Source organism: Schistocerca piceifrons, chromosome 7 (assembly GCF_021461385.2).
Source record: "Schistocerca piceifrons isolate TAMUIC-IGC-003096 chromosome 7, iqSchPice1.1, whole genome shotgun sequence".
NCBI lineage: Eukaryota > Metazoa > Arthropoda > Insecta > Orthoptera > Acrididae > Schistocerca > Schistocerca piceifrons.
Genome location: NC_060144.1, coordinates 230,672,908 through 230,696,410, shown reverse-complemented (window position 1 = coordinate 230,696,410; position 23,503 = coordinate 230,672,908). Strand labels below are relative to the sequence as shown.

The window sequence follows — 23,503 nt, the reverse complement described above, 5'->3', positions numbered from 1 at the left end:
TTTAGGTAGTTAGTCATTGTAGTATATAGTAAGTGTGTATTAGTTAATGTCCATTTCTTGTGTGATTATGTCAGTGAAACCTGAGTGTTAGGATATTTAGTTCAGATTTTATTTCTTTTGTTTACTATGGTTAGATTGCGTAGTCAGAAAGATATCAACATGGATAATGAGCAACAGTCAGTAAGTAGTGATACCGAGTTGGAAAGTGGGACACAAAGTAATGTTAGTGACGTAGTTCAGGAAGTACAATGTGAGAATCTGGGGGCAGAAGGACAAGAAACGTTGCCATTGCCACCCAGTGATTCTGTTGATAGCGGAAATACTGTGCCATCCGCAAGCACTGGACACGGACCAGAGAGTGGTGAGGTGTCAGAAGTGCAATCATTAAGAGTTATGTTCGAGCGCATGCTCAATTTCCAAGCTGAATTTGTACGTGTGCAAGCAGAGCGTGATAGAGAACGTGATGCTAAACAAGCAGAGCGCGATAGAGAACGTGATGCTGAACAAGCAGAGCGTGACCAGAGATTGGTAGCTGAATTTGCATGTATGCAAGCAGAGCGCGATAAAGAACGTGATGCCAAACAAGCAGAGCGCGATAGAGAACGTGATGCTAAACAAGCAGAGCGTGACCGACGCCTGCATGAGTGGGACTTGCAGTTGATGCAAACTTTAGAAGTTATGCAAAGTGAGATTGTTAGTTTGAAACAAAAATATGAAACCATACCCAAAACGGTGCAAGAATTAAGCGAAAGAGTAGATAGTGTTCAAGTGGCTAACGCCAATATCGTAGAGGAAATCAGTGTCCTGACTAATAGGGTCGAACAACTAGAAATTGACACAACTCAAGTAATTGAGAATAAAGTGATCGAACAAGTGCACAAAGTAGAAAATGAAGTCATAAAAGAAATAGATCAGAAAGTGCACGCCGCAATTGAGGCCAGAGATGTGGGCTCAAGTGCGGATGTGCAGGATCTAGAAAAGATAGTGCACAAAGACATTCCGCTGTGGCAGCGGAGTGTGGACCGTCGTCTTGCCGAAATGGAGCTTAGCTTGCGGCATGACGAGGCACAGGCGTATGTCACGCCAGCCAGGTCCAACAATGATAGGCATATAAATACTGCAGTAAAAAATTGCGACTGCGAGACAGAACAGGCAACCAATGTAAGCGAAACAAATAAATGTCATTCCAAAGTAGTGATTGAAGAAAGCTTGATTAGGAACCGACAGTTTCAGATCTTTACAACGGAGAAGAAATCTGTTCACCCTGTAGTGTTTATCAAGGGATTTAGAAACATTATGCCTAGCGTTTGGAGTCATACCCAGAAAATACAGTTCGTTATGTCTTACATACAAGGAGATGCTGCATTATGGGCAACCGAAGCAGCTGATAGTTGCGATACATATGAGCAATTTGAGAAGGCATTCTTGGCCAAATATTGGTCAACATGTATTCAGGAGAGATTACGGAAGGAGGTATATAATCCAGAGCCGTATTCTCCACGACTAGGCAATTTGCGAAAATATTTCGAGAAGTACATTAATAAGACCCGTTACTGGGACGAACAGATTTCATCCCGGGATTTGATCAGACTTTTGAAATCATACTTGCCGATACATGTAAAGGAAAAACTTATACACGTGCCTGAAAATGATATGGAACATTTCTTGTCTGTTCTGGACTCAATTGACCTGATTTCAGGAGGACGTTAAGGCAGCTACTGAACAGGCTAGAAGTAACGGAAACGGTTATAGAAATGGTAGAAATAACACGCCTCCACCAAGTAATGGAAACGGCGGAGGTAATAATAGGAGACAAGATTATGCACAAAACGGAAATAGAGGTAGAGACCGGAACGGCAATAGTCCGCCGGTGAATAATGACCGGAAAAGGAGGTTCGATGACCGGTATGAGACAGGCCCACCAAGCAATAATAGATGGAAAAATGCCAGGGGGCCGTGCAACACTAATACTTATAATGATGCAAACCGAACTTGGCCGCAGAACCAGAGGCCCAGTCCGGACCGGCAAAACAGTGATAGATATGACAATAACCGACCGCCACCACAAAATGCGCCAATTGCGCAACCGTGGCGGCCGACGCAACACAACGTGCACATAGTGGAGGTCAGTGACACAGAGCAGCCACACCCATCCACTAGCAATAATTCAACAAACTAGATGCAGCCGAGATACGCTCTCCATCGTCGGCTGAGGTTTGGAGTGAGAGCAGCCCGACACAGAACAAAACACCGAACAACATCTGTATCCTTAGGTATAATGACGGGGTACAGATGGGAGATGAATTAATAACTGAACCATCCACGTGCATAAAGGAGCTCAAAGACAAAGTACAAGCGATAATAGAGATCAAAATTAACAATACTGATGTGCAAGCGGTCGTAGATACAGGTGCTACTGTCAGTGTTATGAGTATGGACTTATTCAAAGTACTGGGGAAGGAAAGGCGTATGCTGACTTTTCCCGTGAATAATTGTAAAGTCACTGGAGCCATAAGTGCACAGCGACAAATAATTAAACTCCAAGTGCGGGTAGAGATGTATATAGGGGATGAAGCCATAGCGTGCTCATTCCTGGTAGTAAAGGGTTTAAAAGTAGCCTGCATTTTGGGGGTAGATTTTTTGAGAGAAAGGGACGCAATAATCGACCTTTCTCGGGAAAAATTAAGTTTGATGAATGCTGGTAGGAGAATAGAATTGTCCAAGCTCAGATCTGAAGAGGTACCTGTACCTAATTGTAACGCTATTAACATAAGGTGTAGGAATCAGTGGATACTACATTTAGACAATCATTATCTAGGTCAGAATCTCTATTATCCTGACGTACAATGTGATCAATCAAAAGCAAATGTGGACAAGGAACTAGCACGACACGAACAGTGAACCGATAACGGACGGTGGATCAAATTAGTGTCAAACTTTAACTCTTTGTGTGTCAAGGGACGCTAGGAAAGCGCATTGACTACAGAGATACATTTTGTCCTAAGGTGAAAACTTGCGTGTGACTAATGACAAGTCATGATATGGTGAAAAATATTGTGTGCCCATAAAATGTATTACTGTGACAACGAAACATTGTGCAAACCAGACTAGTGAAGGCCTACTGAGAAATAACTGCCACTAACTGTGTGCGTTCTTTCCCACAGCAGGAAAAATGCCTATAAGGATAGTACACTGTTTCTGAACTTGTTCCATGTTTCCTGGAGCACTGCAAGAAGACGTCGCACGGGCGAGCTGATATCCAACGCGCATCCGGCTACATCAGCTATGCAGCGGCCGCAGCAGCCCGTAGCAGACCAGACAGACAGCCACGCCCCTCCGCGCCGTAGCTGTCAACGCCGGGGGCGGTGACCTACAAGGAGTCAGCGCGCCGCGCCGAGCGCCGCTCAACAATCACTCCGCACCGCTCGCCAAATACAGCATTATTGATTTTTTTTATGTTCACATAAACTGAATAACAATTCAATGACTTCATTTCGATAAACACTGAACATTTACTATGTAGGATAAGTGACCTTGTAGTGTATCACAAGAATAATAGTGTCACGCACAAAAACTTCCGTTGAACTGTATGTGACTGTGATATTGTTTAATTGTGTAACCGTTTGTGACGAACTGCTAATTTAATTCAAATGAATAACTGCTAAAGAGACAATATTGACCATGAACCAACTGGGATGGCTGGGCTCCGGCACAGTTTTGCCCAGGTTTCCTGTTTGCCTACGCCCAAATGGGGGAGCCATGAACTTATATAACTCTGGGACTAAATAAAAGAGCCATTCCGTAAAATATACAAGTGTAAAGAACATTACTGGCACCATTGTGTCAAAGTCTAAAAACTCTTTGCCAAATGCTGCCAGGGGGCAATGTAACGTTCCCTGGCAAACTCACGTTATTAAAGAACAAGAGTTTATTTGTACCATATACGCCGCTCTGAGCAAGTTGTATATATCGAAATTATTGAACAAAAATATTACTGAATGTGGTGTAAAAGACATTTGTTATTCTCCTTATATTTTTTGTTGTAATATTTCTCTGTATTTAGGATAGGAATTTTTCTGTATTTATTATGTGATTGTAAAATGTGTCAGTATTTGCGATAGCAGAGATATAAAATGTTGCCAGAAGAGAATAATAGCGTCAATTTGCAAAGAAATGTTAGTAGTCAGCAATACTATTTAAGCACAATGCATTATGTATTCTTTGGTCTTCTCTGTTCAGAAGTCATTGCGGTAGGACACTGTGAAAGAGTTTTTTACGAATGTGTAGACTTCTTTTGTCTCGGTCTGGACTTAGCCGCCATTAGACAATGCGTTACGAATTAATGTGAGTTGTACTACTGTTTGATCTAAATATATCAGAATTTATCAAATGTGTGAATTATTTATGTAAATTAGCTTGCCCACGTCATCTATAAAATTTCTTTAAGAATTTTTCAGCATTTTTTAGCGGTGTTGCTGGGCTGTGCCGCGACCAACAATAGCAGCGGCGGCATGTTTAAAAAATTATCAAACCCGTAAATCGGGAATAGATGCATAAAAATCAATAGTGAATTAAGAAATTGTTCTTCTTTTTCAGTGATCCTGTGGCTGATAAAATTTGAATTAATTATACGTTTGTGCATTCGTAGGCGGATAGTTAATGTTAGTTAACATTGAAATTTAAACAGTTTGGTTCTTTAAAATAACTCAAATGCATAGTGAAGTAGGTTTGATCAGTGATAAATGTCGGCTTGGCAATAATTAAAACATTTTCTGCTGATAGAGATAATCTTGTGTTCTATGGCTAGTGCCGGGATAAAATTCAGTAAAAATATTTAACAAAAAAAACCCACTGCATCTGGAAAGTGTATGCCAAGGCCGAATGATTTAAAGGACTCAATTCTTAACCTAATATTCTTAACCAGTTCATATGAGTTCACGTAAATATTTTTTTTCTTTAAATGTACGTAATTCTTAAGAAAGTAAAAATTTTTATTACCACACGAAAATAACAGAGTGGTTCTACAACAAAGTTCGCACGAAAGAAAATTAACTTAAAAGCAAAAGATAAAATTTATTATTCTTCTTTAACGAAATTGTGACGATTTCGTTAAAAGGTACATTACGAAGGAACCAATGACGTGTTAAAGATTATAGTAGGTGCTTGAGGTCGAAGCGGAGATCGTAGCTTGTAGTTCACTACGCGGTAAATTAACACCAAATAGAAGTGGATGAAATTAACACTTTGTACGGGTAAAGGACATGCACAGAGTGCTACAGAACACAACTATTGCAATGGTTAATAGTTACGTGCTATACCAAGATTAAGGAATGTGATGTGCAGAACAGATTTCTAATAGTTTGTATTACCAGATATTTTTAAATTCATTATTATTATTATTTTTTTTTTTTTAATCGCATCACTTCGATTTCTGGACGGCCATTGTTCTTACTTCTTTAAAGCAGCGTGTGTGTCTACAACGCTGCTGTAACAATGTTTAACATCGGAGAAAGACCTTCTACTTACAGGGTGACAACTGTTGAACTATATGAAATACAATCGCCATAACTTCTGAACGGTTTGCGTTAGGACATTCAAACTGCACCGAGGGAGGGCATGATTGGAATTAATACGCATGCATGGTCTGGTTTATCGAACAAGCCCACTTTCATTTGCATGCGTTCATCAATAAGCAAAAGTGGCGTATTTTGGGGACTGAGAATCCGGATTTCGTGATCGAGAAGTCTCTTCACCATCAACGGGTGACTGTGGTGAGTAATGTCCAGTCGCAGAATAATCGGTGCGACATTCCTTGATGGCACGGTGACTACCGAACGGTACGTGAAGGTTTTGGAAGACGTTTTCATACCCCTTATCCAAAGTGACACTGTCGCAAGATGTGGTTCATGCAAGATGGAGCTAGACCCCATCGAAGCAGGAGAGTGTTTGAAGTCCTGATATAGCACCCTGGGGACCGCATTCTGGCTCTGGGATAACCAGAGACATTGGCCTCTATTGACCACCATATTCTTCAGATCTCAAAAAATGCGACTCCTTTTAGTGAGTCTATGTCAAAACCGAGGTGTACAGCAATAACCCCAATATCATCTCTGAGCTGAAACCAGCAATTCAGGAGGTCATCGACACCATCGATATTCTGACGCTTTAGCGGGTCACGCAGAATTTCGCTATTCGTGTGCACCACATTATCGCCAATGACGGCAGGCATATAGAACGTTTCGTAACTTAAATCCGAATACCTGTAGTGACGTTTACACGTTGAATAAAGTATGTCTACGGCGTAGTTTGTAAATAATTTACGTTATTTTACATATAGTTCAATAATTGTTAGCGTGTAGATGTAAAGCACTGTTTGTTGAGATTGTTTATGTTCTTAATGATGAAAGGTGGAAAGTTGTTGTGTTGATTTGGGCGAATAGATGTGCAGCGCAACCGACTCCAAAGCAATCTTAGTCAAGATTTTGAGAAGTCCTCTCTATGTAATTTGCTTGATTCCCACGATAATATAAAATCTGTTCTTTTTCAACTGTTACCACTTCTGCAAACATGCGCTTTTTAAATTGTTTCCGTGTAAACATTTGTTGAATTTTTCCTTGACAACTAGTGGTCAGAGAAAATACAAGGCAACGTCATTGTCGCCACCCACACTCTCTTGTAACTGACACATGACGTACCGAAACTTACCTTCCTCTCAAAACTGTTTTTTATTCCTGCCTTCACAGAGGTGTGTTAATGTCTTGTAGTAATAATAGTTTTATTCATCCATAGATCTCGTTTTCTAGCATATTGTAAGTGTATTGTTACTGCAATTTAAGAACAACAAATAACGTATGCATACTTACAGACTGGTGTGACAAGTTAGTCGATTGTTCGCTTATAGGAGATGCCGCCCTGGCATTTGTCTAATTTTCGCAAATCACAGAAAACCTGAACCAGAATGGCCGGATGCATGTCGGAGCCTCCAACCTCCCGAATACAAGCACAGTCTGTTTACAACACCGCTACCTCAGTCTGTGTATCCCTTGTGTACAATGCTGTTTTACAGTGGAGTTATTTAATAATGTAAAATGCTTGTACTACACTATTCATTCATTTTTCATTCCCACCCACTCCTCTCACACATGGCTTTATACTGTAGAACTACACACACTACCAACTGATGTCATTACCATAGCATCGATGTTTTGTTACAGATTTCTCACACAACAACTTCTCTTTTCCTAGCGTCCAAAATTGAGTCAGCATCCCTCTATAACAAGTGAGATGTTGAGCACAGAAATAAAAGAAGGTGTTAGCATTTTACATTGCATAGCTTTTGGAGTAACTTTCTTCTCAGACAAAAATACATTGAGGATGGAGGAATTCAAGTAACTGTAGACTTCCTTTTTAGACTGTGTGGTTGTTTTTCTACCTTTCGTTTCTTTTCCGTTTAGGGTTACTTATCGCATGCGGTGGTAGTGGTAAGGAAAATGTCTGTCGATCCAGGAGTGACAACGCAAGAGACGATTCAGCGTATTCCGGGTGAGGTAGCGAAAGCTCAATCTTGTTATGCATCATTGCGTGGGGAAATATATGGGTTAAAGGGAGAAAGAGAATAAGGGTCTACTTCTACCGCGTCTGCCCCCGTTGTTGAGGATAGTACGACTAATTGGTTGCCCCATTTACTTTTAAACCAGGGAAATACGTCTTAGTCTTCTCTGATGTTTTGCATACAGCCGCAAACTTAGAGAACTGGAGTAGCAAACAGTTGTTAAAAGTGCAGCTCGCTTGAATTCCGCAGAAGGTACTTGATCATATGTAACGTGCAATGAAAATTTGCGGGATGATCATTCCTTCATCGACATTCAGAAAGGCTTAGTTCATCGTTAAAGAAAAGTGGATCCCCCTAGATATTACGGTGAACAACTTAGTGGTATATTTCAGAAGCACTCTGAAGTAAGGCCGAACTCTTCAAAAAGATAGCTGCACACTTCCTGTTGTCAGCACCAAAACCTGTTGTTATTTGCACCAGCTGCAAGAAAAGTTATTTATACGGCATATAGCGAACAGAGCTGCAGGGAAAAGGGCTGCTGACAAACTGGTACATGTGACACTTCAAGATCTTCTTTCCGGTTAGCTGTCACTGTCACTGGAACCACAGCCCTAAACATCAACTACTCTTTAATCTATCAGCCAGACCCACCCTTCGAGATCCTAACGAAACAAAAACTAAGTTCCACCCTCTACTCCACATTTCTTGCTTCACTGGATCAGATGATAGCTGTACTAAATGGTCATGTGACGCCGCAACACCTGCTCGACCATGTTAAAAAATATTGGACTGGAGATTGCCACTGTAGGAACATCCACGTCTGCTGCCTGTGTCATATTGAAGTAATGATGCGCTACCATCTCAAACGAAGAGTTGCCCGTATCCCACATTTACGTTCCTTCAACCAACAAGTCCGCAGTACTTGTGTCGGCAACAACGAAGAAGTCATTCAGTCTCAGTCAGTGACGTAGAGTTGTGCGAAAAGGAACGAACTCTGTGCTTGAGCATTGTAAGAGTGAAACAGTGTCCATAATATAATATAAAAATGGTAGGAAGACATGAAGGGGAAATGTTACACAAGAACTGTTTACTGGGAATTTATGCAGGTGAATGTAAAAATGTTGTAACAGTGATTGATACACCAGTGCCTCTGTTGTAGCTAGATGCTTACACTACAGTCCAACGGGCAGGAAATACAACTATATATTACTCCGTCACATTCAAAAGGCATAACCAGCAGCAGCAACCGGACGCCTGTCGAAACAACAACCCTTCACTGTTGGCTCAGTGTCAATTCGACCTCTTTCTAAATGACGACACATCAGTGGCCTGTCGATGATGACGATGGCAATGAAAAATCCTTGTGGGCACACGACAGCATGGTCTTAAGCGCGAGGGCTTTTGAAACGACGCAGAGGTATTGAAATCCCCCAGGAAAGCACATCGAAGAGTTATGTAGTAATATGACGTCGTGTATGTGCCAGCCAGCGTTGTACTAATGACGCAGACACCACGGCCGTTTCCAGAACGTGAACTTCGTGACTGCCTGGAATCCCGGCAGCAAGCCGCTTTGCCACGGCCAATTGGCTTGAGATGATCAGTGAGGTACAGCCAATTCGGCAGAGCCGCTTCCCGAAGTGAGAGACCTATGTTCAACACCCGGAGCAGTCCTGCTTGTCCAAGCCTTCCTATCTTTCAGTACCCGTCATTGGTCTGCCGTCCCGATGTAGCCAGCATCGACAGCCACAGAGCAGTGGGAACATAAAGCCGTTCGCTTCCCTTCTCGAAAAACGCCTGTGTCTGCGCGTCCGCGGACCGCGCCTGGGTCCGAGGGTCACTGTCCACGACCTGCTGTCTGCCTGTTGCGAACACACTGCTCTAAATTTGTTTACAATTGTTGATAAAAGGTTTCAACATGAAGTTGCCTGTCTTCATCGTTTACATATCCACCCACGTCCGGCACGGATCCACATACCCACACTATCCTATCAACGCCCCTTAATTCCTTCTAACTTCTATAGTAGAATCCTATGGTCAACAATATCAAATGCCTCTGAAACATCTAAAACTGTTCCTGCGACAAACTCATCTTTGTCAGCAGGATGAAATACCACTTTTGTGAATGCTATTACTGCTGATTGAGTACTTCTACGATTTTCGAAACCATTACGTTTAAGAGCTTGTATTTATTCAAGTAACTCATTGCTCTGTTTTTCGTAACTGAGGTTATCATTTTTGAACAGTACCTACGTCTTCTGCGTTATCTGTCTGTAGCAGAGGTAAAAGCCTTGGCTATTTTAAATATTCTGGAAATTTCGCTGATATGAATAATTCATTTATTACGATTGCTAAGGATGTTTGTGTATGTATTACTTCAGCATATGGAATAGAATCTCATCTAAGCCCCGCCCCTGTGAACAGGATGGATGACAGAAATCCCCGCGCCGTTCTGGCCTGTGCGACGAACCAGCGACCAAACATCACCATAAAGGCAAGCCTCTGGCTAAAAAGGCCTAAACGCGCTGTAAGTGATAAGGATAGTGGCAGTCGACGCGGATAATTTCCGCAAAGCCGTCTGCTTAATGCCACGCTTGTTATGACTGCCCGTCGCCTCGCAACGCAGCACTATACGACACACGTTCACGCCAGAGTGAATTAGCAACAGATGCCCCTTAGTGCTCATCTGTTAGCGCGTCGCCATCATGGAGAATATCACTGCTCTACTGAACTTGGAGCGAAAACATTTGTTCAGACGAAGTATTCCCACATGCCTGGTGCCTTCTCATGTGTGTTATCAATCATGGAAACCTACACTGTCAAAAAAATCCATCTTCAAGTGTACGTACCTCCATTCTAATGCACTCGCGGTCATACTTTCATGTGACCTTTTATACTTTTGTCGTTTATGGACCGCTCCCAACAGTTTATACCCATTTAGCAAAATTGTCCTGTATACAAAACTTTTCTCTCTGTCTATTAGTCAAATAATGGCAGAGAGTCACCGATTGCCTCTTATTTATAAACTATTTGATTTTCAATCCTAATAATCGAAAAATTTATCTATGATCAGTTACACAGTTACATTTTCTTCAGAGAGTTTATCCTTATACTGACATATATCCCCCCGTCTCAGGACGACATATTTTATCACGCACCGGCGGTCTTGAAAATCCAGCTCCTGTAGAAATTCACTCTCCGTACATAAGCATATTATACATCCATAATTCCTGGTTACCGTCAGGAGTACCACACGGACCCGTGATAGAATCTCTATTATTTTCTACGCCCGCCCCCAGTTGCTGAGTGGTCAGCGCGACGGCATATCGTACCAGCGGTCCCGGGTTCGATTCCCGGCTGGGTCGGAGATTTTCTCTGCTCAGGGACTGGGTGTTGTGTTGTCATCATCATCATCATCTCATCCACTTCGACACATAAGTCGCCGAAGTGGCGTCAACTCGAAAGACTTGCACCAGGCGATCCGCGTACCCGGCGGGAGGCCCTAGGCACACGGCATTTCCATATTATTTTCTATATACGTAAAAGTTCTGGCAGACACGGTGGGCAACAATCTTCGGTTATCTGCTGATGATTCTGTGGTGTTCGGGAAGGATTGGAAGTTGAGTGACTGTAGGATTGTGTAAGATGGCTTAGACAAAATTTGCAGTTCGTGTGATGAATGGCAGCTAGCTCAAAAATGTGGAAAAATCTGAGTTGATGAGGATGAATAGGAAAAATAAAATCATAATTTTCGGACACAAGTCATTTCGTTTAAATATCTGGGCGTATCGCTGCAAAGCGATATGGAATGGAACACAAATGCGAATGTTCGGGTTTGGTTTATTAGAATACTTTTGGGAAACTGTGGTACATTATAAAGGAGACCGCATACAGGACGCTAGTCCGATCTATTCTTGAGTATTGTTCGAATGTTTTGGACCCGTACCTGGTCGGACTAACCAAAGACATAGAAGCAGCTCGGGTGCGGGCTGCTAGAGTTGTTACTGTTAGGTTCGAACAACACATGGGAATCTCTGGAGGGCCGACGAGTTCTTATCGAGGAGAAGTGTTGAAAAAATTTAGAGAACCGGCGTTCCAAGCTGATTACAGAACTATTCCAGCTAAATACATTTCTCCTAAGGACCACGAAGATAAGCTACCAGAAATTAGGGCTCATACAGAGGCACACAGAGAGTCGTTTTTCCTTCCTTCTATTTGCGAGTGGCACAGAAAAGGAAATAATTAGCAGTGGAACAGGGTACCCACCGCCACGCAACGTACGGTAGCTTGCGGCGTGTGTGCGTAAATGTAGGTGTAGAGTTTATCTTCCTCAATGAGGCTAACTGCTACTAAAGTTATTTTGAACAATGACTGAAATTAGAAAAAAATATGTATGGGATACATGCCTAATTTCCCAAGAAGAACGATAATGTTGGAAATATGAGGCCATTATTACGATTATGGTGATACACTCCAAAAAATTTTATATCACCCTGGAAGTTGATAGACTGCAAGAACATAATGCTCAAATTTTTTTAAAGTGGAAGTTGAATTTCTTCCCTGTCATTTTCAAGGCACAGATGGAACAAGAATGAGTTGGAAAAGGAATTTTGAAACCTCGGTATGTGGGCACACTAACGCCACCACACAATCGAAGATGTCACACGTCGGATGTTATCAACAGTCGCTATTAGTCCCCAACGGGTGAGCAAGTAGCATTTATTTCTGTCCCCCTGTTGCTTCTGCAACAGAAGACGTAATCGAGTATTATAAGTGTGTGTGGCGCTTATGTTCAATACACCATTCTTACATTGTCATGAAGGTCTGACCAGTGTACGTTATACCACAACTGCAACGGATGTGGTAGATGCCCGCCTTATGCAAAGTAAGATCACGAGATCATAAAAGGTCCCTAAACTTAGATGGTGGTCAAAACACAATTAACATCTGGTGCCAGCAGAATATGGCCAGTCCTGTAGGAAAGTCTGTGTGTGAAGCAAAAATGGTTCAAAAATGGCTCTGAGCACTATGGGACTTAACATCTATTGTCATCAGTCCCCTACAACTTAGAACTACTTAAACCTAACTAACCTAAGGACAGCACACAACAGAACCAAAAATGCCTCCGCGTTGTTGTCTCCTCGTTATTGTTTTCGTTCTGCCAATTCACGATTGGCCGATAGTACAAAGTGCTCCTGATCTGTCACAATAACCATTATGGTGAAAGGTGACTTAGAGATAGTGTATCTCATATGGCTTTTAGAAACTGAGATGAAGAGGGCCGTGTGGATCAAGGTACCAAGTACCCCCTTACGCTGAAGCAGCTGGTGACAACATCCAGCCTGAAGATAGAAAAGTGTGAGTTGGCTTCCTGTGTACAGCACGACCCAAGATAACGTCAGCATTCCTCATTACCAAGACATCCATCTCCATCGCCAAGTGAATTTCGTGTGGATTAAATTCAGATGCTCCCAAACGTAGTGTAAAATCGCAGTTCCATGATACCAGACAACTAAAATATTGCCCACGTATTTTAGAAAACGCACAGGTGTTAGTGCTGTCGGCTTAAGAGCACGTTCCTCGATTTTCTTACATTGGTAATAATAGGAGACAAAGTGCTCCCCATTGCATCTCTAATTGTCTGTTCATAGCACTGGTCAATGAACAAAAATTGGGCAGGTGCACTGAGAGTTCCGTACAAACTTAGTTATTTGTAGGGGCAGTTTATCCATTCAGAGAATTCAGAATATTCATGATATGATATTGGCAAGATAGCGGTCCCACGGATACCCAGACTTCTGAGAATATTGCAATTTCCGGTCTGAGGTCGAATAACAAATGACAACAAAAATGTTTTTTTTCGTGTGATATAATTAAAAATTAACAATTTTAGAGCTTTTCTTGACATGTACTGCGAAATCTTGCTTCTTGCCAAATTTCTTAATTCTAGATCAACGGAAAGTACCATACGGGCTTTGATGAGTGAGTTTTGGACTATCAAAATACATGGCATAAAGGGCTGCATCATTTGACTGAACTGATTTAGAAGTTTACAATTATCACAGCACGAAGAGGCCAATACCTTAACACGAGACATAAATATGAACTTGATACGCCAATCCGTTCCAGAGTAAAATGATCTTAACTGACGAAAAAACAAACAGACATAAACCATGGCAAATTTTTTTTCGTGTTATGTGATTAGAAATTAACAATTTCGGATTTTTTCCTTTACTTGTAATGTGGATCACAGCTTAATGTGTAATTTTATGATTCTAGGTCAACGAGAAATACGCAACAGATTTTGAGGAGTAAGTTTTCGAGCATTAAAATGTGTGAGAATTTTGATTGCACTGACTTAGAAGCATACAATTTTTAAATCGCCAAGGGACCATTAACCTTAGTAACTGACGTAAACCTGAGTTTGACGCATAAGCCGGCCGGTGTGGCCACGTGGTTAAAGGCGCTTCAGTCTGGAACCGCGCGACCGCTACGGTCGCAGGTTCAGATCCTGCCTCGGGCAAGGATGTGTGTGATGTCCTTAGGTTTAAGTAGTTCTAAGTCTAGGGGACTGATGACCTAAGATGTTAAGTCCCATAGTGCTCAGAGCCATTTGGACCATTTTTTTGACACATAAAATTGTTCCAGAGAAAGAAGGGTCCCAACAGATGGACAAACAAACACATACGGATTAAAAAACCGACAAAAATATTTTTTCTGTTATATACTTACAAATTAACAGTTATGCGATTTTTCATTTTTTGTACTGTGGTGCATTGCTTCTCGAAAAATTTCATAATTCTAGGTCAACGGGAAGTACCTTATAGAGTTTGATGGGTGAGTTATCGAGTATCAAATTTTGTGACATAAATGGCCGTATGTGTTGATTGACTTAAATGCTTAAATTTTTTCCTCCGCCAGGGAGCCATCGATCTTAATGTGGGACATAAATGTGAACTTCATGCGGCTGCTCGTTCCTGAGAAAAAAGGGTTTTTAAGAGTCGGACAGACAAGACGACAGACAGACTCACAACAAAGCGATGCAGTAAGGGTTGCGTTTTTGTAGACCGAGGCACCAAACCCCTAAAGGTAAGTGGAAGGCAACACATGTCGATGTAGGATCGTTAATTCAACACCAAACGTAACCTCAGGTAGCTGTCAGCCCCTGGTAGCTGAGTGGCCAGCGCGCCGGAATGTCATGCCTAACGGCCCGGGCTCGATCCCCGGCTGGGTCGGAGATTTCCTCCGCTCAGGGACCGGGTATTGTGTTGCCCTTATCATCATCATTTCATCCCGATCGACACGCAAGTTGCTGAAGTGGTGTCAACTCGAAAGACTTGCACCAGGCGAACCGTCTACCCAACGGGAGGCCCTAGCCACACGGCATTTTACCTCAGTTAGCTGTAAGGAATCAAACAAAGGAACCGGAGTGAAAAGAGATCCACATCGAAACATATGAAAACATCAGCTTCATTCACAAGCAATTCGTCTAATCGACCGAAGAAGCCCGCCGAGTTCTTGATGTAATGCACACACTGCGCTACTAAGAGGACTCAATAGATTAACAAGGTGTTTTGCAACACGGTATATTGCAGTACCAGTGTAACTGAGAATAGAGCTGAAAATAACCAGTGGCGCCTTGATCCTCACGCGGGTGCATGGTCTGGCGGGGAAAAGCACAATAACAGTGAAGACTTCGGATAGTGTCTCGCGACAAGGATCTTTTCTTTAGGAGGCTGTTAGTCTTCCTCCTTTTTTGTTGGGTCTGCACAAGCCGGCGATTCACTGGATTAGAGAGTAAACACTGCGTCACCTGACCGTAACCCGTCTTGTTCAGTGCCACTGTAGAATGGCTCTCGTTCGAGGGCAAGATAATATCAGGACCACCGTCAGTGAACAAAAGGAAGCCCTCTCAGGTGTTGCTATAATACTCATGGACGAACGTGATCTTGTCAACAAATGACATACTTCTCTTTTACCCTCCATTGGAGCCTGAGGAGATTGTTTAAAAAGCTTCTGGTAAACGATTAGCTACCGTTGCTAATTTTTACACCTCTCTCTGGTACAGATAAAGATGATTCGTCCAAAGCGTTTTCTGTGAGGCTGATTACAGTACGTCAAGATCTATTAAACTCCGAGACATGGAAACGTTCAATCGTAGACCAATGCCAGGCACTTACAGAACGGAATTCCCAGTCACACTAGGACCAAGAAACAAAGTCCAGATAATCCATGGAAAATGCCGCAGTTTTCTCACCGAAGTAGTTCCTTTTTTTTAAAGCAACTACTTCGGTGAGACAGAGAGAGACAGACTCTCGGCCAGCATAATGGATCGTATTACGAACAGGACCTGACCGAACGCGTTGCTTGATGCTATTAGCCCCGGGATGATTAGTGTTATGCACAACTTTGGATCAACATTGAGGTCGCGATAAGGTAACATAACTGAAGAACACCTTGCAATATCAGTCTAGTACAGCCAATTCTTCCTCAAGCGACAATACATTTCCTCCTTGTAGAGGATTCTTCCGGCGTGAGAAATATTCGGACAACTTACTGGAACGCTCACCGGCGTCATAATCGAAAAAAAGCCGACATTTCGTCTGATGCACACACTCTCCTTTTCAAGGCACAAATGCAATAAGACAGTGTGGAAATTTTGAACTTCAGCATGATATTTGACATCACCCAGATCATCGTGATGTGAAACTTTGTCTCTTGGGTCATAAGGCCGACATTCTGAAGAAGAGAAATTTATTAACATCGAGTATAGATTTAAGTGTCAGGAAGTCTTTTCTAAAAGTATTTGTATGGAGTACAGCCATGTATGGATGTGAAACATGTACGATAAATAGTTTAAGCAAGAATAGAATGGAAGCTTTAGAAATGTGGTGCTACAGAAGAATGCTGAATATTAGATGGGTAGAACACACAGGTAATGAGGAGGTACTGAACAGAATTGGGGAAATGAGGAATTTGTGGCACAACTTGACTAGAAGAAGGGATTGGTTGTTAGGACATGTTCTGGGGCATCAGGGTTTCACCAAGTTAGTATTGCAGGGTACCGTGGAGGGTAAAAATCGTACAGGGAGACCAAGAGATGAATACACTAAGCAGTACTTACTTGGAGATGGAGAAACTTGCCCGTGATAGATTAGCTTGGAGAGCTGCATCAAACCAGTCTCTAGACTGAAGACCACAACAGCAACAAGACCGACATTGTCTCCGACGCTGAAAGTTGAATTGTCTCATCTAGAAGTCACCTTTCGCCAGAACGGTCGTAGACTGCTCTCACAGTCAACAGTCAGTCGAATGGGTGACGAAATGAACGAGGTGGTAGCAAAACATATGGCAATTTTGTCTTACGTAGCTACTATTCCCAACAGGATTGGTCATATCCTGCAGAAACATAGTGTGGGTTGTGTTTTTCGACCGCCACCCATCATTAGGGCCCATTTTAAAATCTCTAAGCGACGATCTTGGTTTGCGTAATGCGGGTGTCTACAGTACCCCTTGCAGTTGTGCTACGTCATATATTACTCGGACCATCAGGATAGCGGAGGACTGGGGTGCTTCGGCGCTAACAACAGCCGAAAAAAATGTCCTGTTGATGAATATTTCCATGACACGGTATTCCTATGGAATACAACAGAACAGAGATTGTAAAATGCAGTTCCAGCTATTGGCATAGAATTATTAAGGAAACCGTTGAGACTGAATTATCAAGATCGTTTTTTTTGTGTCATCGGTCTTCTGACTGGTTTGATGCCACCCGCCAAGATTCCTCTTCTGTGCCAACTTCTTCACTTCTTCGATCCAGGGTAGCACTTGCAATCTACGCCTTTGCTGTTTGTATTCTAATCTCTGTCTTCCTTTACGCCTTTTACCCTCTACATCACCCACCAGTACCACGACAGTTTACCCTGATGTCTGAACAGGTAATCTGTCATCCCGCCCCTTGTTTCTGTAAGTGTTTTCCATAATTTCCTATCCTCGCCGACTCTGCGAAGAACGTCCTCAAGCCTTACCTTATCAGTTACCGAATTTTCAACATTCATTTACAACAGCGCATCTTAGATACTTCGACTCTCTCCTGCTCCGGTTTTCCCGCAATCCATGTGTAACTACCATAAAATGCTGTACTCGAAACGTACATTCTCAGAAACCCTCAAATTAAGGCCTATGTGTGATACTAATAGAATTCTCATCACCAGGAATACCTTTTTTTCCAGTGCTAGTCGACGTTTAATGTCCTCCTTGCTCCGACCACCATGGGTTATTTTGCTGCCTGTCACAAGAACTCCTTTACCTCATCTACTTTGTGAACCCCAACTCTAATCTTACGTTTCTCACTGTTCTCATTTCTGCTTCCTCTCATTAGCTTCGCCTTTCTTCGATTTACTCTCAATACTTTGTACTTATTAGACGGTTCGTTCCATTCAATAGATCATGGAATATTTTTCACTTTCACTCATGATTCATCAGCGAATCGTATTACTGAAATCATTTAAATTTCAACACACTCTTCAAAATTAAGACAACATCCCTGTCTTACGCCGTTTTTAATCCGAGCACATCGTTGTTGGTTTTCCAGTGTTATTGCTCCTTCTTGGTCCTCGTACGTATTTTACATTATCTGGTTTTCCTATAGCTTATCTGCATTTTTTCCAGAATTTCGAACACCTTGAAGCATTTTACACTGTAGAACGATTTTCCTAGAAGGACAAATCCTATGAAAGGTCTTCCACTACAGCTTCAACGTCAGAACTGCCATTGAGGTGCTTTTTACAGTCAAACCGATCGTCATCTAAAACATCCTCAACTGCGGATTTTGCTGTATATTATTCATGCCAGTAAATTAAATACATGAGCTGTTAAACTGGCTGTGCCATATTTCTCGCACTTCTCGGTTTTTGCTGTCTACGGAATTGTGTGGATGATGCTTTTCCGAAGGTCTTGTGGTATATCACCAGTCTCGTACAGTCTACACGTCAACGTGAATAGTCGTTTTGTTGCCATTTGCCCAAATGATTTTAGAAATTGAGGTGGACTGTTACGTATCCCGTTTTCCTTATTTAATCTTAAGTCGTCCAAAGTTCTTTTAAACTCTGATTATAGTACTGGATCTTCGATCTCATCCCTATCGACTACCGCTTCTTCGTCTATTACCATATAAGATAAGTCCTACCCCTCACAGAGGGCTTCAACCTAGTCCTTCCAACTATCCGCTTCCTCCCCCCCCCCCCCCTCCATTTTGCATTTAAGCGGAATTCCCTTGGCGCTCTTAATGTTGCCATCTTTGCTTTTAATTTCAGAAAATATTGTTCTGACTTTTCTATATGCCAGTCAGTCCTTCCGACCATCACTTCTTTCTCTTCACGTTTTTCAGGCAGCCATTCCACCTTAACCCCTCTGCACTTCCTAATTACTTCGCTAATTTATATTTTCTTATTCCTGGATTTCCCTATAGATTTCCGTACTTCTTTCTTTCGTCGATCAGCTGAAGTATTTCTTTTGGTTTACATGCTTCTTCGCTGTTGCCTTCCTTATACCTGTGTTCTTCCTTCCAACTCTTATGATTGCCATTTTCAGGGATATCCATTCCTCTTCAACTGAACTGCCTACTGAGCTTTTCCTTATCCCAGTATCTAAAGCCTTAGAGAAACTCAAGCGTATCTCTCCGTTCCTTACTACTTCTTTATCTCTGTTGTTTACAGGTAAATTCTTCCTGACTAATCTCTTAAACTTCAGTCTACCCATCATCATTACTAAATTGAGATCTGAGTCATTATCTGCTCTGTGACATCTTACTGTCCAGTATCTGTATCAATAATCACTGTCTGACTACGACGTAATCTAATTGAAATATTGCCATAACTCCCGGCCTTTTCCAAGTCTACCTCCTCCACTTGTGATTCTTGAACAGTGTTCGCTATTACTCACTGATATTTACTGAAGAAGTCAGTCTTTTATAATATTAGAAACCAAGATCGCTTGATCTCAAAAGTTTATTTCATGACTAGTTTTGATAGTAACTAGCTGCCGTCATCAGATCTATAGTGTAACGACAGAATATCGTTCATATAGTAATCTGTGTGATCGTACAACAATTATATACAAGAAGCAGTATTATCTGAATTATAAAAATTACACACTTCCCAAAAATATAATTACATGCCAGTTTCATCGACATACTGTTAACCTGTTCCAATCATAATAATGCGTCTCCACACTGTGAAGCGATAGTGTGAGTACTCTTCATGAATAACACAGCTAAAGGACATTTAGGATGTGGTGTCACCGCCAGACACCACACTTGCTAGATGGTAGCTTATAAATCGGCCGCGGTCCGCTTGTATACGTCTGACCCGCCTGTCGCCACTATCAGTGATTGCAGACCGAGCGCCGCCACACGGCAGGTCTAGAGAGACTTACTAGCACTCGCCCCAGTTGTATGGATGACTTAGCTAGCGATGCAACACTGACGAAGCCTCGTTTATTGCAGAGAAGACAGTTAGAATAACCTTCAGCTAAGTCAATGGCTACGACCTAGCATGGCGCCATAGTAACTGATAGTTATCGTATGAAGCATGTCTCATCAAGAACGATGTATACAAATGATGGATTAAAGTTAAGTATTCCAGAAGCTACGTACTTTTCTTTATAGCATTCATTACGTATCCTGTTTCAGACCTCACGCCATCCTGCCTGAGCTTATAGCGTGCATTTCGGTCTCCTCAAACCACACTGTGTCGGCACTTCTGTTGACACATCATAGGAGGTAACTAAATAGTTTAATTTCAAGTAAGTTTCAATGTGTCACATTTCCTCGTCTTCCTGTATCTTTCCAGTACGTATGAGTGCATGCTGAGTGAATGTGATGGGGTTAGAAAGGTGAAGGGCCGTTTAAAAGGATTGCCAGCAGATGCAGTACGCTTCTCAAAAGAGAAACTAAAGAAGTTAAACACAGGGATTGCTTGAGGCACTTCGGAAAGATCGATTCTGACGAGTACAGAGGGCGGAGGCTGGCGTTCACCCAATAGGAACGTGGCAGTTCAAACAACGATCAGTATGGTCGGCCGGTAGCGTGTCGGGTAGAAAGTACCTGAGGACAGGACGCAGTGCGTGACGCTCCGTCTGGATGGTGGTAACGTGTGAAATGCTGTATATCGTACTAGATACAGTTCGCGAACCAAACTTCACCTCTTTCGCTCGTCTCACGAGCGTACTTGAAAATTATGTGCTCAAGCATCTCTATGGTTAGCTTCACAGCTCTGTGCCGTCGCGCTTGTGCATTAATTTGTGTAGCAGCGTCATTTCGCGTTGTGCATCGCGGTGTACTTCAGCGTGGCGATGAATGGAAGGGTTGTGCTCTGGTCTGTCGTAATGAATTCCCTTCAGCCTCCCTATAGTGTGAAACCTGATCGGCTGATAATACGAGAGCAATTAGCTGCTTCAATACTTGTCAGTAGCGATAATAGTATGGACCAGTGATACCAGATTATGTTCAATAATAAGATCAAAATTTGTAGTAAAATTACAGTCACACAATTCCCTGTCGTCTCAAAAGCTCAGATCCATAACTGTAAGAGTAAGAACCCCCTTATTATCTTAGTAAGTAATGACAAATCAACTAGCTTCCATTCTTTTGATAACTCATTAGGGATATAGTCGCAGGCCTGAAAAAATGCTAGCAGTTACTGAGTGTGATGGTCTTGTGTGTGTATCTTGTCATTTGTTGCGTGCGCTAGTGATCCATCAACAAATAAAAATCAGGGTCGTAATCACACGAAATGTTATCACGCACATTCAATCACATCATTCAGTAGGAAAGACAAGAATACTGTGTCATACTATTGTATGAGCACCAAGAACCAAGCAGGCCAGCAGGACAGGGCAAAGACGCAAACAAGAAAGACGGTTATCACACAACTGGTCTGACAAATATATATAAGACGTGCAAAATAAAAAATCCATAGCACCAATAAGGAGCAGATACAAGTCGACCAATAAAGAAGATGCGTCAACGACAACTCAGGACGGCTGGGCCGGTTCGCTTTAGCACCCAAGTAGGGTGATTTCAGTCTTGGTCATCAGGCGGCGCCACTGCACAAGGGCAACGATGTGTACGTGATTCTTTAGAAGACTGTACTAAATACTAACCAACTATTCACATAAAAAATTAAAAGATTTTACGAAACAAAACTTTAGACAGAAACGTTATTCCAACTGGACAATAAACAGTGACACGTCTCACAGCACAAAACGAGAGGCACAGAGTCGATAGAGATGGAATTTAATAGACATGGGCGATTCTGTTATCATTCTGCTGGGAATCCTGCTACTTGCTCTCCCGCTGTTAAGAAATATTCAATATCGATAGCTTCACTGTAGTGGCGCTAGTGTTTACCGTTCCTGTGTGTTGTATTACTGCATATGCCCCACATACCGATGTCTTTAACTTCCCTGCTCAGCTCCCTCTATTAGTATTTGTGCCCTGAGGATCACGAGGTCTTCACCTGTCAAATTATTGGCACCTATTGATGGTGTCGAACGGCTACTTTCCCGAAAGCTATTTGGAGACTTTTTAAAATTCCTTCTCTTTACTTTTACTTGACACTTCAAATTTATTAAGAATACTTTCTCACCATACAGCTTCAAACTGTGAAACAAATTCCTTTAATTGATTATTGTTGGAAGTTTTAACTAATAATCTATTGTTATTCTCTTCGGGCGTGGTTCTACTCAGTATATTGGTATCAAAGATGCCTATGAGTTCTGAGAAGTTCCAGAGTTTCGGAAAGCAGCAGCTGTTACCGTACATTTTCGGATATGACATTATTCACTCAGAAAATGTCGCTGGTACTAATGATCTAAGATGAAGAACATGTGAGAACAATTTATTGGAGAATCATTTCTGGACAGTGCGGGATAACATTTATTCTCTTCAAGTGCTATGTATTTCGATACTTACCCCTAATGTACTCGACCTCTTCCTGTGTGAATGTTGGCAGCCTTGATCGGGGTCGTCCTTCAGCCTCACTGTTGCCATCCACTTGCTGTCGCACCACTGCCGGATAATCACCACTCTGAGTGTAGATAGGGTGTCCGTAGAGACCCAGCTGCGGAATAAAATTACACATTAACTTTCCTAACAGACATCATTATTTTGTTTATAGGCCATGTATGTGAAGTGATTAGCATCTTTTGCACCCTCTAAGCGGCTAGCAACACACTGAAATGTGGCAAATGCTTGACGGCAGAGTTGCAGTACCCACCTGAAACTGTCGTGCTCTTTCACTAGCTTCTACATCCTCTGTCGAGTTCGTCATTGGCTCAAGCCCTTCCATATTAAGCGTAATTCCCACGCTACCTGTAAAACATATCGAGACAATGACTTACATAACTATCAGATTATATTACTATAGACCATAATCTATAGTCATTGACATGATGCACAAAATAGTACAGCTAGTGTATCAAATATAACTTTTATGTATTCAGAGTTCTCGAATAAGACACCCAGTGTGTTTCAGGGCATAATTACAAAAAAAAAAAAAAATATATTGTTGTGTATAAGTATTATGGGGTAATTCAAAAAAGAGTCTTGATAAATAATTTACTCAGCACATTTATGCTTCATTTGTAAGCTCAAGAGAGATTACTTACTTCCTATCGGTTCATACTTTAGAAGAAGACATTATTCTATGATTGACATTTCTGCCCATCACTACATAATGCAAGATGTTTCGTAAAAATTTATATTTTACAACGAAAGGAACTTAAAACATTCTGTTTACTTAGAACTCTAAGTACATACTAACATTTCACTTTTACTAGAATTCATTGACTGAAACTGAATCCAACATGTTCTATTCCAAATAATCAACTACTTACTATAGTACTAGTTAAATTATTTGCGGTGCGACTGTCATCTATGGGAATGAAACTTGT

General features: G+C 41.8%; 1 protein-coding gene across 1 annotated transcript in view; it reads right to left on the bottom strand.

The window, feature by feature from the left end:
• Positions 1-23,503, bottom strand: part of LOC124805576 (myrosinase 1-like) — an 85,352-nt gene that overhangs the window by 40,587 nt on the left and 21,262 nt on the right. The window contains exons 6-7 of the mRNA XM_047266143.1: positions 22,828-22,922; positions 22,524-22,671 (exon numbers count right to left, since the gene is read on the bottom strand). Coding sequence (XP_047122099.1) covers positions 22,524-22,671; positions 22,828-22,922 — 243 coding nt within the window. The remainder of the gene's footprint in view (positions 1-22,523; positions 22,672-22,827; positions 22,923-23,503) is intronic.